We start from the raw sequence: 16,344 nt of genomic DNA on the forward strand, positions 1-16,344 counted from the left end.
CAAACCCAAAAGGTCATCCCATTTATTTTAAAAATACCTTCCCTTACATATGTTAAGCGTTAAAATGATGCTAAATGTGAAGGAAGAGAGGGACAGAGGGAGACAGTCAAAAAACATCCTAACCTATTTTTGGTCTTTGCAGACTGTTCTCTTCAGGGTCATCTAGAAAGGCTGGCATGTAATTATTAAGTTCTGACTGAAGACAGTGAACCAAGTATCTGAAAAGACAAAGAATTTCAGTAATCTAGCATGACAGATGGCTATTGTCAGACATGTTATCACATGGGAAACAATCTGGACTCTTAAAAATATTTTCCACTAAAAAAAAATGAGTTTTACTCTTAGGAATCTTGAAACATAGCTCACTGAATTCAGTATAACTATATTAAGTATATAACTATATGTAGTTACTACATTTTGCAAAAATGTATGCTTCTTGATATTCATCTTCAATCAAGGTAAACATAAACCTTAAAATTAGTTTGGAAAACTGAGTAACAAAACAAATGACTTAATTATTTATAGAGTAGTGCCATCTTCAAAAATGTGTTCCTTACTTAAATGCCATTTGAACCAAATGTGCTAAAACATCTTGAGCATCCAATGTGATCCGACTAAGGTCTCGGTCTTGCTTAATGAAGTTGAGAAGTTCAGATGCATTTGCCATCCAGAAGGCAAGTGCCCCTGCAATATTCTTCTGTTTCTGTAGACAGAATACATTTCCATAAGCAACATGGAATAAACAAAAGTAATAAAAATATAAAGGAATGCTCTTGAAAAGCTGCTGGAGATAGACCAGTACCTTCCCATTTCACCAAGGTATTTACCACAGATACCAGATATTTGCAAAATAATTTGGGTGCATACATAGCAATGGGAAGTAAATAACCACTGCAACTATTTCTTAAGATTCATGTACACAGACATATGAATTCGGTTAGCTACAATTTATAGATGGAATCAGTGGAGAAATAGAGATATCGTATAATGTAACACCAAATTGTAGACTGTGCATTATCTGGTAATCTGTGCAGTATACATACATGTATCCATGGTTACCCACAGCCACCCTGATACTTGTAGTCACTGGTTTGGACACCATGCAACTCAGTATCAAGTACTGATCTATCACATCCTCTCCCGACCACATGTGCAGGCCAGGCAACCTCAGATGAGATCCAAAGAATAGGAACCAAGGATAAATAATAAAGAGAAGAAACAGAACTTTTGTCATTTCATATCCACACTGAAGTGCATTAAGCAGAAATTATGAAATGCCAATAAAGGTTGCACAGTCAAAAAGGGTTTTAGTACTGCATGTCTCAGTTGCTGAATGAGTGTTATGAGCTGTTCAGTCCAGCTGTTGTATTACTGTATTTGACATGGGAGCAGCATGAGAAACTTGGCTAAGCAACACAGCTAGGATCAGCTCCCAGCAGATGTCCTACCTGGTCAACCTGGTCTACTTCCTGGAGAAAAACAGACGAGGGGAAATCAAGCAGAACGAGAGAAAGAAACTTGTAAACAATCATGATAGTTTAAAAAAATCAAAACACTCATATGAAGGTACGACATGAAGGTACGACATTTAGTTATGTTATTCCCAAAATAACATATTTACTTATGGTTCTCAAGTACCTTTAGAAGTATACGACCTAAAGGATTAGTTTTATGTTCTTACCACTGGCACAATAACTAACTGAATTTTTAGAGTTTATCAATAAATATGACGTTACAATAAAAACACATGAACACATTGATCTCTTTAAAAGATTCACAATGGAAGGACTTGTGAACATCTTTCAATGATATGGTGTGCTTACTACTTACTTAAAGGTATCTAACAAGGTGAAAGTCCATTCCCCTAGATTAATTAACAGGAATGGATGAGACAGGAAAGACCAAGAAACAATAAAAATAAAAGCTGACAAGATTAAGAATTTAAAAGTGTATAAGTAACTTATACCTACATTAATGGGAGTAAAGTCTTTGTTTTTGAAAACAGAATTTAAATTATTCACTACCATAGTTCTTTTCCACTACTTTAAGATTCCTCCCATTGGATACTAAACCTAAACCTGAAGTTTAAAAGACTTGTTTGATAACGGTGATTTCACTGACTAGTTCACATCAATAAGGAAAAGGCTATCAAGGGTAGTTTTACAATAGGTGTCTCACAATTTGAAACAGGTTTAGTTAAGTCCAAACATGAGAGAAGACAGACAATGGCTTTGAATGACAACTGAAAAGGAAATCCACGTTTGTTGATAAAATAATGATATGAGAGTGACAAAATGGTCTCCAAATAAAACGACTTTCTTTTACCTATTTCCTAACTGGGGTAAAAGAAGCATAACCCCATCAAACTCATGCTAATCACTCAAACATAAAAGAAACATTTCTTGAAAAATTCTGGCCTTTGAAAACAATTCTGAAGGAACTAAAGGATCGTAGTTTCCCTCAAGTGATCCTGCCGGGAGAAAAGCAACCAATCTATCTATGTTATTAACATTATATAATTAGAGTTTTATTAAGTTGAATAACAACATTGACAAGTGATTTAGAAAAACTGAAAAAATCTGTACATTTACTTTTAAGAACTTTAAAGATTAAATCTGTAGATGAAAAACTGCTATGAAAATTTTATCAGCTGTAGATCGGGACAGAAAGTACGTAAAAGAGCCAAACCATTCTATCAACAAAACACCTTTATCTTCTGAAATTTTGAAAATCGGTTTATGACGGAATCATTTTAGGTGAGAAGTATGTTACGATGTCCATTATACCTATACATGTGCTATCAAAAAGCCCAATTACTACCAACATCTAGGCTCATTACACAGGAGCAAGTGACTTTTGATAACCATTTAAAAAAAAGAAGAAGGTGTTACCAGGGAACGGGGAAAAAGAAAAATACCAGCAACTACTTAAGGGGTATCACTCTGAGGTGATGGAGATTTGGAACCGACAAAGGCGGTGGTTGCACAACACTGTGAATGCACTCAACGCGACTGAACTGTTCACTTCAAAATGGTTAATATTATATGAATTTCATCTCAACAAATTATTTACAGAAAAAAGTCTACAAAAGCCCACAACAGTCTCAGCATTTTCTCACAACGATTACTGCAGGCTGAAGGGCCTTTCTCAGGACTATTGTGTTAGCACACACAGCTACCTTCACTGATGTTGAAGTTTACAGGGAAAACAAGACAGAAAAAAGCTTACATTTCCTTTCAACTCTTTAAAGTTACATATTTTCCTATAATATTTATATAACTTCTATTTTAGAAAAAAATCTTTAGAGTCAAACATGTAACCAAATCAGAAGCCCTTAAAGAAGCTGAGTTCACTGGTTTAGCAATTACAACCACAATCACCAGAGGAGCACGGCTGGCCGGCTGGAACGTACCTGGATGACGCCCTCCATCATGCTCACCATCTTGTTGACGACTGCAATGACTTTATGTGTGCGCTCTGTAGGGCTGATGTCAGGTCTGTACTGGTTGGACAATACATACCGGCATGCCATATATAATACATATGTAGGGGACAACTTAAAGTGGACTGTAGAGCTATTAGTATAATTTATAATGGCAGATAAAAATGAATCTTCAGCTGTGTAAAGATTTCAAAAACAAAAAAGGAAAAAAGAACAAAAATGAATGTGAAAATCAGATGGAGCAAAATGGATCAAGAAATAATTCATTGACAATGAAATCTGAAATGACTCACAACTTTCCCTGAATTCAATGCTTGCAGGCAGTATCAGTTCAGGCCCAGAAGCATCCTGCGTTCTAAAAGAAGAAAGCTGACATCACTTAAAATAAGGTCACATGGCTAACAATATTACTGACAACCTGTGTAGATTTCTGCAACTACTTTTTAAATCTAAATACTAATCTTTCCAATGTAAAATAATAAAATATCCCTTGCTTTCAGATGCAGCCCAATCAAATAATGTATTGGGAGTGATCTTATCACGACTCCTCTAAGAAGGTTAGTTCCTTGAAGTATATGCCACCGCCATGACAGCAGATCTGACGTGATTCTGGATTATTAATGAACACTTCATGTCTAGTACAGGGATCGGTATGTCTTGCATCTGCTACAGCTATGGCTCAGGTAACACTGAAAAGAAAGTAGTAAGTGACACAAAGAAATATTAACCATGCCAAGCTTGAAACGGAGTTCTTACACTGAAAGGGAAAAGCTTCCTAAGACCTGGACTTTGTCTTTCTCTGCTGACACAGGGTTAGACAAGTTGACCACGGCAAGTCTCCTTCAGCCATTACTATCATCATTTTCCAATGCTTACAGTGATGCATGTCTTAAAAAGAGATGTTCTACTCACTCACATTTCTTCTTATGGTCACATAAATTCCAGGTCCCTTCCACCATTTAGCCTGACACTACATAAATAAGGAACTCTTAAAAAATTCTAAATACAAAAAACTATAATTTGGAACATTTATAAAAACCAGCATTGTACTAATGTTTATCTATTTCCAGGTATTCAGATCACATTAATCCAAAAGTTAGGTTCATTTCTGTCTCTATAAAAACAGTCTCCAAACAGTGTGTCATCACCCATTGGCAGAGCAGAAGGCTGTTTTGTGAAACTACTCTTTCAGTTAAATATACATTTGTGTGTGTGCTCACCAGAGCACAATGTAAGATACAATCTTGTGTTGTGACCACTGTTCAAAAGCATTTTGAAAGCCATTGCTAGACACAGACTCTTTAAAATGTGTAAGATAATAAATTACAAATCCAGTTTAGATTTCCTTATCTTTGTAGATTTATACTTTTCTCAATGAATCATGCTCAGCTTATTCTTTCACTTAGCCATGGGATTAGAACTTCAAGTCATTTACTTATTACTCTAAGTTTGTGACCCGCTGTATTTTATATACAATGTTTACCAAAAACCAATGAAACACATAGTCAAGTGATTAGCTTCCTTAACATTTCAATGTCTTTATCATTTTAGTTCAACTTAACAGAGATAATCAGGAAGAATTCTCAAAAATGTCTCTGAAAAAGAAAATTTAAATTGACAGTAAGAGTCAGGGAACATGTGTTTTGCCTTTCTGCAAACTTAACAAAAAATTAAAGTGTGGGGATATTAATGACTTAAACTGTGGCGAACATCTCTACTGAGTTAAATATTGACTTAAACTGAGATCAGTACTTACTCAGATAAATCTTATCTGGTGAAATGGAAAGTCAAGAGTTATCTTGATATTTGAATGAGAAATACTCATTAGTGACTTAAACAACAGTCATTTCAGCAGCAATGTGTCTGTGAATCTTAGACAACTGGTAATAAACAGCCACAATTAAGTATTTGGAATTGCTGGTCCACTCATTAAATAAGTTAATATACACAATAAAAAACTTTCCTTCAAAAGCAAAAAAGAAGAACTTATGATCATTACAGATTTGTAGTAGTTTACAGACTGGCTAATTTTTTTTCAACAGCAAACCATTCTCTTCCCTCCATCCTCACCTCCATGCACCAAAAAATGAATAAGGAGAAATGAATATATTTATACAAAATAATAAAAATATAACCAAATATTTTACTACTAATAAATATAACCCAAATCTTTTTATCAAATCGTATGCTTCAGAGTTGATTATTTAGTTTATGCTCTAATGATTTAACTCAACAATTAAGGAAAAGAAAAATGCTTCTATAAACAATGTAATTTAAATGATCAATTATTTTAACACATCTCCCTTACATTCCCGTATTTACAGACATCTAAAATTGCAGCTAGGCAGTTACATATCTCATAAAGTGAACCTGAATAAACTTTACCAATTATATTCTAACAAATCTGGTTAAAAAAGTGTTTAAATTGTCATTGATAAAAAAAAAATTTAGTGACAATTAAAAGTCATCCCCTCCATTCAGAAGGGTTTTTTTCCTTCACTAATATTAGCATTTTAAACACATTTAAATTTTTCATGGCTACATCAGTTAAATTAAGTAGTGCTTATTACAACACTGCCTATGTGAAAAACAATGAATGGGGCAGAAAGCCTCATCTGTTTTCATCATTGTTATAATAGCAACAAAGCAACATATTTTGTAATTAAAATAAAGCCTTTAATAACTCTGCAAACTAATCTTACCTTATAAAATAATTAAATTATGGGTTTATGGTAAAAAATTTTCTGACATACAATTAACCATTATATGACTATTTTGACACTATTATTTACTAATCACTAATTTTGCATATACTAAAAGCATTATCCTAATCTATCCACTCCCTCGTGTGAATTCATTTACTCATTCAAATATTTATGAGCTAAGAACTATGATTCATGCTTCTCAGTCACACCTTATAAATACATAGAGGTATTCCTTAACAATACCAATTTACCGTTCTGAACATCCTACTCCATAATACACCACCAAAAACAAGTACAAACACAGAAAGTAAACTATTTATTATCACATGTAACAAAATTCACATAGCCAATAAAAATCTTGCATCAGAACTAAAAATCCACAAAAATAAAGTTAAAACCTGGGATTCTCTTATGAGTCTACATATGTAACAACTGGTGAGAGAATGATATTAAAATCCTGCAATATCCAGTGCCCTCTGCTGGAAGTTGTGAAACTGAAGAACTGTCTTCATCACCTGCAACTGAACTGATAGGTGACCCTGGGCAAGTCGCCTGCCTCATCTAACTGTCTCACTGACTGGATCTTTAAGGAAACAGAATGGCCTCTTCAAAAATCTATCTGAAAAGCCCCAAAGGGGGAATGCTGCCAGTTTCACTGCTGATAATGAGGATGCCACAAAAGTCATGCAGTCTTTCCCTATGTCTGTCTTGAGTTCCCGCAGAGCTCTGGGGTAGAGGTGTTCAGCACCAAATCATGCTGCTAGTTCTACTAGTCAGTATCTGTTATTTATCTGCCATGTTTAATGCAAAGATATTACTGTGCAACATTTAAATAATTCTAGAGGTCACAAGGAAATAGGATTCTGATTAAGGTGACATGTTAAAAATCATAAGACAAGGAAATAACAAAAGACAGTTCTCTGCCCAGAAAAATCAGGCAAGAACAATGTCAGAAAAAAAAAATAATAATTCATCCTCAATCTATCTCCACAGGCAGACACATCACATCAGAGCACAAGATATAATATGGCATTTATAATTCTTAAAATCTGTTTCAAAATCATTTTTCGCCTTACGTATTTTTAAACAGATGAAGATTTCTTCTAGAAATGGGTGAAATGACCAGATTTTTCTAGATATAAAAATCACCAAATATTAAAATCCTATAAAAACTCCCTTTCTCTATGTTTTTACAAAGTAGTAAATTTTAAATGGCAACATTTTAATTCAGTGTGCCTCTTATTTCAATTTGATAGCACTGTGGCATGTAAGTGAGGGATATAATTATTGGTAAAGCATTTCTTTCAATTCAATAACAAAGAAAGGAAATGCCCTTAAAATATTATTGCTAACATTCTAAAAATGTCAGCTGAACCTTTATAAATTCAACACTCTTTATCCCAACTCTTCTTTAGGAATACTTTTACCATTTAAAAATGATGTACTTCCTACCTGCTTTCTTGCCTGCGATAATCTGGCTGCTGCTCTACTCTGATCATCGGCTTCACCATTCCCCGCTCAGCTGTGCTAGAGGCAGATGATACTCTGTCGCTGTCCAGCCTAGTGGTGCTCTACATGGAGAGAAAGCACAGTGCGTTTAGAAGCCCACGCAGACCAACCAAGCCTGACACTCAGTGTCGCAAGCAGAGATCTGATACGGGGCTGCCAAGCAGGGCAGGCAAGAACACAGACCAGGAAATGACAGAGCAATGCTGGGGACACTATGTCCACAGGGAGTGCTCACTAGGAGTTGCCTTTAAAACACAGGCATGTAAAGCTGGTACAAACACACAATGATTTTTCCAAAAGTACACTAATAGTAATTTGATTCCAACAAGTTATTTTAAAATCAGGATAAGAGATAAGAAAATATGTATAATATGAAGAGGCAGGGTCTTTTTAAAGTTTATTATTTTTCAGAACAGATTTAGAAATCCTACTCCTTACAGCTCAATACCTAATGAATTCAGTACAGAAACTGGATTGTTTCTTGCCCTTAACACCAGGGAAAACACATATTATATGGTAACCCAATCCAGTATATTTAAATACTTCTAAAAAGTATACAATTCTAACCATTTGTATGGAATTTGTAGGCAGACAAAAGGATGAGTTACCTACATTAAGAAAATCACCAGGAAACAAAAAATTTTATACAATGAAATTCACTGTAGAATAAAATTTCATGTAAAATTTCTTATACATCTGCTTACTGTAGAAACTGAGTACAAATAGTAAATAAAAAATTATGTTTCTCTTACTACCTAGTGATTATTACTGTACTGTACATATCTTTCCAGCTTTTCATATTTTCCATAAATGGGATTATACAATCTTCTTGATGAAACACTTTTTCAGATGCTATAAACATCTTACAATATCACTTATTTTTATATTACAAACTTGTAATGGCTGTATAACATTTTGTTGTCTATTCCTCATACTTCATTAAACCAATGCTTTATTACATCATTTAAAATGTTCATCATACACAGCGACAAGACAATTGTGCTTGTAAACACGCATATATTCACACACAATGAATCCTTCCATAAGAGAGATTTTTTTTTTCCTTTGAGACAGAGTCTCGCTCTGTCGCCCGGACTGGAGTGCAGTGGCGCGATCTCGGCTCACTGCAAGCTCCGCCTCCCAGGTTCACACCATTCTCCTGCCTCAGCCTCCTGAGTAGCTGGGACTACAGGGGGCCGCCACCATGCCTGGCTAATTTTCTGTATTTTTAGTAGAGATGGGGTTTCACCGTGTTAGCCAGGATGGTCTCGATCTCCTGACCTTGTAATCTGCCCGCCTTGGCCTCCCAAAGTGTTGGGATTACAGGCATGAGCCACCACATCCGGCCCATAAGACAGTTTTATAGAAACACAATTGCTGGTCGATGGATGGCAATACTATTTACACTATTAAAAAATTATTATAAATGACTAGTAATAGGGCAATGGATAAAGAAGTTACAGCATGTTTATGTGCTTACAGACTACAGAATGATTTTCATGTGTTTTTTAAATGGCTTTTAAGTACTGAAAAAATGCTCACAGAGTAACAGCTGAAGAAAGATGTGTGTGGAGACAAACATATCCAATCGTGTTAAAATGCATACATGAACATACAGACACATACTGGAGTTCAGAAAAGGACCCCTCACGACGTTACTACCAAAGGCCAACTATAAATTGTGGATGAAGGATTTTCATTTCTACTTTTTTCCTCTATTTACTAAGTCTTCTTTGTGGACTACACATTTTTTTAAGAAACGAAAATTTTTATAAAGACAGTTCTCTTCGGCTCATTCAATTATTCATGAGATGGTTCCCAAGAGTCTTCTACACAGCAGGCATTTTTTAAGAAAAGTGCAATAGAAACACAGCAATGACGTATGAAACAAGAGCACCACTGCAGAGTTCACATTCTACAGTCGATCAACAAACAGAGCAAGCATTGGATGGTAATAAAGACTGCGTAAATAACTTACATCAGGTGTTGTGACAGTGACAGGATGCTCAGGGACAACCTCTTCAGGAATGTGGCTTTAAGCTGAGGTCTGAGACAAGGGGCCAGAGTGTGAAAAGCAAGGACAAAAGCACAACCACTAGCACAAGAAAGGCCTTCCAATGGGAGGAGAGGCAGGCAGGGGCACAGAATGGAAGCCCTGGGCGGCCTGAGTGAGCAGCAGAGACACACTGAGAGGGAAGCAGGCTCAGGGCATAAGGGGCTGAGCAAGCCAGGGTGAAGACTGATATATGGGGTGAGAAGCCACCAGGGGCTTCGAAAGCAGAACAGTAACTAGAAATCTAATTTACATTTTTTAAATGTGCGCTGGGTAGAATGCAAGAGGCTGCTCTTGGGGCCGTGTGGACCTCCCGCTATGTGATGGCTACAGCCTAAGCCAGGGAGGCAGAGGAACAAACCCCTGCACGCAGAGGCTAAGAGAAGGAAAGGACCAACTGGGAACAGGGAAGAGGTTTCTGTTGCGCTGCAGATGGTAGTATCGTCTTATAAGGTGGGGAAGGATCAGGGAAAGTTTGTTAAGAAAGAAAATCTAGTTTTCTTTTAGCTAGGTTTAATGTGAAATATGTACAGGATATGCAATTGGATATGTCAAGTAAATCTTTAGAGATATGAGTCAGGGCTGGGTGTGGTGGCTCATGCCTGTAATCCTAGCATTTTGGGAGGCCTAGGCAGGCAGACTGCCTGAGCTCAGGAGTTCAAGACCAGCCTGGACAATACGGTGAAACCCCATCTCTACGAAAAATACAAGAATTAGCCAGGCATGGTGGCGGGTGCCTGTAATCTCCGCTACACAGGAGGCTGAGGCAGGAGAATCACTTGAACCTGGGAGGCAATGGTTGCAGTGAGCTGAGATTACGCCACTGCACTCCAACCTGGGAGACAGAGTGGACTCTGCCTCAGGAAGAAAAAAAAAGAGAGAGAGAGATATAAGTCTGGAGAGGTTAGAACCAAATGTACCCATCAGTGGATAATCAACATTAGATGGTATTTAAACTCAGGCATCAGGGTAAGCTCACCTAACAAAGATGCAGAAAGAGAACAGATTGGTGCCCTACATCTGAAACCTTGGCCCTCCAAACTTTAGGAGTGAAGCATTAGAGGAAGAGGTACCAACAAATCAAACCAAGGAGAAACCACTACTAGGTAGTTTACAGGAGGGTGATACTCTAGAAGCCAAAAGAAGAAAGTGCATCAAGTATGTGGTAGTGGCCTAGCTAAAAACTCCTGCAACAAGTAAGAAAGGGCAAAATATGTGCCAGATTTGGGACCTGGGAGGTCATCAGTCCCCCTGACAGACAGTCCCTATGGAGGGAGGGGCAAGAATGAACAGAAGCAGAGGAAAGAACATGAGTTTGGAAGTGGAGGGAGCAAGCATAGATGAATTTTTTTTTCAAGAAGCTGTGTAGCAAACAGGAGTAGAAAAATGGGGTCAAAACTGGAAGGGTATACAGAGTTTTCTAAAAGAGAAGACACTGTAACATGTTCTGGTTCTGATGAGAACACTCCAGGATCATAGGAGTTTGTTGACACATGGCATTCAGTGAACCACACCTTGAGTAGTGCCTTCCTCCTGAATCTGGACTGGGCCCGTATTTGCTTTAACCAATGAAAGGTGGAGGAAACGGGGTTGTGTCAGTTCTGGGCCTAACATTCAAGAAGGCCTGGCAGCTCCATGGTTCTTGTGAGGTACCACAACACTATGACTTCTGGCTGCCCCAATGGGACAAACGGTCCCATGGAGAGGACGTGAGATGGCACAGAGAGAGGGTCAGTGGGCCCTGCACTCCAGCCACTGGCCACCAACTGATCTCCTAGGTGAAGGTGGTCACACCAGTCACCACCAGCAAGACCAGCAAACAAACTGCCCAGGTGAGCTCAAACTAGATTGCACAATGGTAAACAAATAAAATGGTTGCTGTTTAGCCACTACGTTTTAGAGTGGTTTGTTATCCAGCAATAGAGAATGAAAATGGGAAAGGAAATGAACTGATTATTCCAGAGACAAGGGGTCATTATGGAAGCAAAGTGTCTGAGGTTAACTGATGAACAGGATTTAGCAACTGAATTGAGGCTCATAAAAGCAGGAGTGTGTTAAGGGTGCTCTGATTGAGTCAGGCTAACTACGCAGGAGAAGGCCTAGCAAACACAGAGGCTCTGCTTCATCCTGTCTTTAGAGAAAAGAATGGTCTGCTTTCTTTCTTTCATGTATCACTAACAAATAACACAGCAGATTAGAACAACCCACATTTGGGGCCACTGTGAAGTCTGCTTTCACAAAGATGTTTTATAAGTGCACATATTACCAGTTTACAGGAGTCCCCCTTATCTGCAGTTTCACTTTCTACAGTTCAGTTACCTGAGATAAGCTGCAGTCTGAAAACAGGTGAGTACAATACAATAAGATATTTTGAGAGAGGAGATAGAGACCAAATTAACATATGTCTTATTTGAGTATATTGTATAATAGATATTGTTCCATTTTACCTTTAGTTATTGTTGTTAATGTCTTAGTGTGCTTATTTCATAAATTAAACTTTATCACAGGTACACATATACAGGAAAACAACATAGTATCCATAGGGCTCTGTACTATTCATGGTTCCAGGCATCGACTGGTGGTCTTGGAATGCATCCCCTACAAATAAGGGGAAACTACTGTATTCATCCATGGTGTCCTATAGCAAGCACACTTCTATCAGGTAATCCGTAATTACCTACCTTGCTTGTCGGTAATGCTGTCCCACTATGAATATCTCCTCCCAAATCAAAAGTTGTCTCCTGAACAATTCTGATGGGATAAAACAAGAAACACACTGACTTAATAACATTCCAATGACAGCCAGAGTCTCTTTTTAATACACAAGGAAGAACTAAGAGGCCAAATGTTCAAAGATTTTTAAGAAATTGCTCTATTTTCAGCACACGAACTTACAGAATTAAAAAAACACCTTATGAACTTTCTTTACTGGTATATACTCAATATTCCCAGGATCTTTTTTGTTTTTGTTTTTTTTTTGAGATGAAGTCTTACTCTGTTACCCAGGCTGGGGTGCAGTAGCGCAATTTTGGCTCACTGCAACCTCCGCCTCCTGAGTTCAAGTGATTCTCCTGTCTCACTCAGCCTCCCGAGTAACTGGTATTACAGACAAGTGCCACCACGCCTGGCTAATTTTTGTATTTTTTGTAGAGATGGGGTTTCACCATGTTGGCCAGGCTGGTCTCAAACTCCTGACCTCAGGTGATCTGCCCACTTCAGCTGTGAACTTCACAAATAAATATATGTGATAACCCACCAAGTATTCACCTTGGAGAAAGACATTAATTCTAAATAGTCATATGTGGCCCACTGTGTAAGGTCTGGGTGACTAATCAAAGGCATACGTGGAACAAAACAATGGGAAAGGCCAAGCAGGGAAGACCACGTGGGTTTATGTTTGTGCTTCAGGAAGAAAGCCTACACTCTAGGGGAGTTTTCAGTTGTTTTAAGCAGCATGACTGAAAAATAGATAATGAAGTGGCTTAACAGTATGTTTTAAAAAAGTAAAACCAAAGGAGAAGTCATATTCCCTACCTACAAAAAAATTTTACTAGATAGTCATTAAGAAAGGCTTTCTGTTTTCCCTTACTAAGCCCACATGCAAGTCTTCAGAAAAGCACTAGGTGGAGCTAAAATATTCTGAATTCCTTAAGAGATCTTAATGTGTTTCATTATCAGTCACAGAAAAGAATACTTCAAAAAATTTTATAATCTTAGTTACACTGAATAATTACCAAGAACACCATGTTTTTTCCACAAAACAAAAGGTACTGTTTTAGTATGTTGGCTAAAAAAACCACAGTTTAAATATAAACAATTTAAAACCAGTGAGAACTTCCAATTAAGACAAAGTCAAGATCTTTCTTCTTTCCTCTAAAACCAACCCAAGTTAACAATGAACCAAACTCACAAACTTCACTTTTTTTTTTTTTTTTTGAGACGGAGTCTCGCTGTGTCCCCCAGGCTGGAGTGCTGCGGCGTGATCTCCGCTCACTGCAAGCTCCGCCTGCCTCCGAGGTTCACGCCATTCTCCTGCCTCAGCCTCCTGAGTAGCTGGGACTACAGGCGCCCGCCACCTCGCCCGGCTAGTTTTTTGTATTTTTTAGTAGAGACGGGGTTTCACCGTGTTAGCCAGGATGGTCTCGATCTCCTGACCTAGTCATCCACCCGTCTCGGCCTCCCAAAGTGCTGGGATTACAGGCTTGAGCCACTGCGCCCGGCCCACTTTGATATTTTTTTAAAAATTGAAACAAAAAATAAAAAGCCAAGTTATCTATGAATAATCTGAATTACTTTAAGTATAATCAAAACATTTTAAATCTTAAGGTTAATCTATTTACCCAGGTTTATGTCTCGGGCCCTTAACCATCAGGCCTCCATCCACAGATCTTTTTGCAAGAGCATGATCCTGACTGGGGTCCACAAACTTAAATACATGGGATGCCCCGAACTGCACTTTCATGCCACTCTGCAGCATGGTGGTTTCCGAGATGCGCTGGCCTTCCACATAGGTTTCTGCGTCCATACTTCTGGGCGTCACAGTGACCACTCCATCCATGTTGGTGAGGTCACAGTGATGGGGCTGAATTCCTGGGCCAAACAACTGGAAACAGAAGGAAATCAAAGAAACTCCTATCATGAAGTTTACAGCATTTAAACACAGAATTTTAAAACTGTGAGTACCCCTTTTATGATAAATATAACATAATAAGCTCTGGATTTTTAGTGCCTTTTAAAGTGGATTTCCCTCAATAGCATAAAAATAATTAAACTGTCAAAAAAAAAAAAAGTCAAAACAATCAGACTTTTTATTTTTATTATCCAGTGACTTAAGGCATACTGTAACTTTGCATTAAAAGGCATACAGTCGGCTGGGCGCGGTGGCTCATGCCTGTAATCCCAGCACTTTGGGAGGCCGGGATGGTCGGATCATGAGGTCAGGAGATCAAGACTATCCTGGCCAACATGGTGAAACCTCGTCTACTAAAAATACAAAAATTAGCCAGGCGTGGTGGTGCGTGCCTGTAACCTCAGCTACTCAGGAGGCTGAGGCAGGACAACTGCTTGAACCAGGAAGTCAGAGGTTACAGTGAGCCGAGATCGTGCCACAGCACTCCAGCCGGGTGACAGAGGGAGACTGTCTCCAAAAAAAAAAAGCATACAGTCATCTTAACCAATATTTGTTGGATGGTTAATGGACAAATCTATACAGATCATTATGATTAAAGATTCCTATCTATTTTATCATTTTTAGTGCTGTGCTAAGAAAGAAGAAATGACAGACATAACTGAAAATTACATTAACAATCTGAACGTATCATCTTACAAACTGAGAAATAAGTACAGAGCAAGGGTGATTTGCCTGAATTCAACTTCAAAGAAGTGACAAATCCTGACTTCATTTATTCAAAGAATGTGTTAAGCTGTTTTAAGTACTTGAGAACAGTATTAAGCTAAATTTAATTAGAATTTACCGAATGCTTACCGCTGTGTGTGTCAGACCCAGTGATAAGCACTTTTACATAGTTACATCCTGTAATCCTGAAATAGACCTATAAAATTATCATCACCACCTTTGAGAGAAAAGGAAGCAGTTTCAGAGCACTGTCATCACCAGCCCAAATTTCTAGAGGTGGAGCTTGAACATAAACTCACATTCTGCTGTTTTCACACTAAAGCAGAGAAAAGTGACCCAGAGTAGATAAATTATTTACATTTAAGGACAATGTAGTCTGTAATTCTAATTCCTTCTTTCACTACTATGTGGCAGGCTCTGTACAATACGTTATGCCTCCTGGAATGTCAGAGTTGCAGCAGGAAGCTCAGACTACGTACCTGGATAGAGCTGTCATCCAATTTTTCTGTACCAACTTCAGTAACACTTAACTGAAGGCGGTAAAGCTTTGGCTTATCTCTAGAGTCAGAACCATCTGCAAGAAGAGAAGGAAGACAACTGTATTTGCAAAGTCTAATATTATTGTCATGTTATTTGAAACAAACAAAAAGTTATCTCAGGCATTACAGTTCTCAATTCTCAGAATTTCTTTTCAAAGAATTCTCCAAACTTATATAACACAATTTAACAAATTGGATACAGAAAATTCAAAATAAGAAATAAACGTATCAGTATCTGGCATTAATTCCACCACATTCTTATTACATTAAAGAAAGTCTTCTCTACCACTGCTCTGGATTTTTGTGAATGATTCTGAGGAGCAACTGTATTAGCAAAATGAAGCTCATCAAAGACACACGGGCCTTCCCTTCGGACCACATCTTTTCCTGCAGTATTCTTGCTGCCCTTACGGCACACAACACAGTACAGGTTGACGGCACAGCTAAATCACTGATGGAGGTTTTTAAATGTACAGTTCTCATGGCTCTCCCCAGACCTCCTGGATCAAAAGCCCTGGGGATGAGGCCTAAGCATGTGTCCTCTGAAAAATCTCCCCAAATAACTCTGTCCTGGAGTAGAACTGGCATAGAAGGAAGACTGGGTTTTGTGGCTTTTTCTTTTTCTTTTTGTCATTTTATACCTTTATGAACTGTTGGAATGTTTAATTTATATGAGCATGTGTTTCCACGACAGGGAAGGGGTGAGGAGGAGGAGGAAGCTGCCCTGCCAAAGCCCTCTA

At 38.0% G+C, this 16,344-nt stretch overlaps 1 protein-coding gene across 7 annotated transcripts in view; it reads right to left on the bottom strand.

Annotated features, from left to right (window-relative positions):
- The window catches only part of MLLT4 (myeloid/lymphoid or mixed-lineage leukemia (trithorax homolog, Drosophila); translocated to, 4), a 140,161-nt gene that overhangs the window by 55,238 nt on the left and 68,579 nt on the right, over positions 1-16,344 (bottom strand). For 6 of the 7 annotated variants that reach the window (XM_011934932.1, XM_011934937.1, XM_011934936.1 and 3 more), the window contains 8 exons: positions 15,545-15,639; positions 14,050-14,312; positions 12,391-12,460; positions 7,600-7,718; positions 3,736-3,797; positions 3,413-3,618; positions 558-703; positions 124-218 (listed from right to left, as the gene is read on the bottom strand). In XM_011934932.1, coding sequence (XP_011790322.1) covers positions 124-218; positions 558-703; positions 3,413-3,618; positions 3,736-3,797; positions 7,600-7,718; positions 12,391-12,460; positions 14,050-14,312; positions 15,545-15,639 — 1,056 coding nt within the window. Of the gene's footprint in view, positions 1-123; positions 219-557; positions 704-1,448; positions 1,470-3,412; positions 3,619-3,735; positions 3,798-7,599; positions 7,719-12,390; positions 12,461-14,049; positions 14,313-15,544; positions 15,640-16,344 lie in introns of all 7 variants that reach the window. The other variant, XM_011934935.1, reaches the window with a different exon arrangement.

This window comes from Colobus angolensis, unplaced genomic scaffold, assembly GCF_000951035.1.
Source record: "Colobus angolensis palliatus isolate OR3802 unplaced genomic scaffold, Cang.pa_1.0 Scaffold14, whole genome shotgun sequence".
NCBI classification, from domain to species: Eukaryota; Metazoa; Chordata; class Mammalia; order Primates; family Cercopithecidae; genus Colobus; species Colobus angolensis.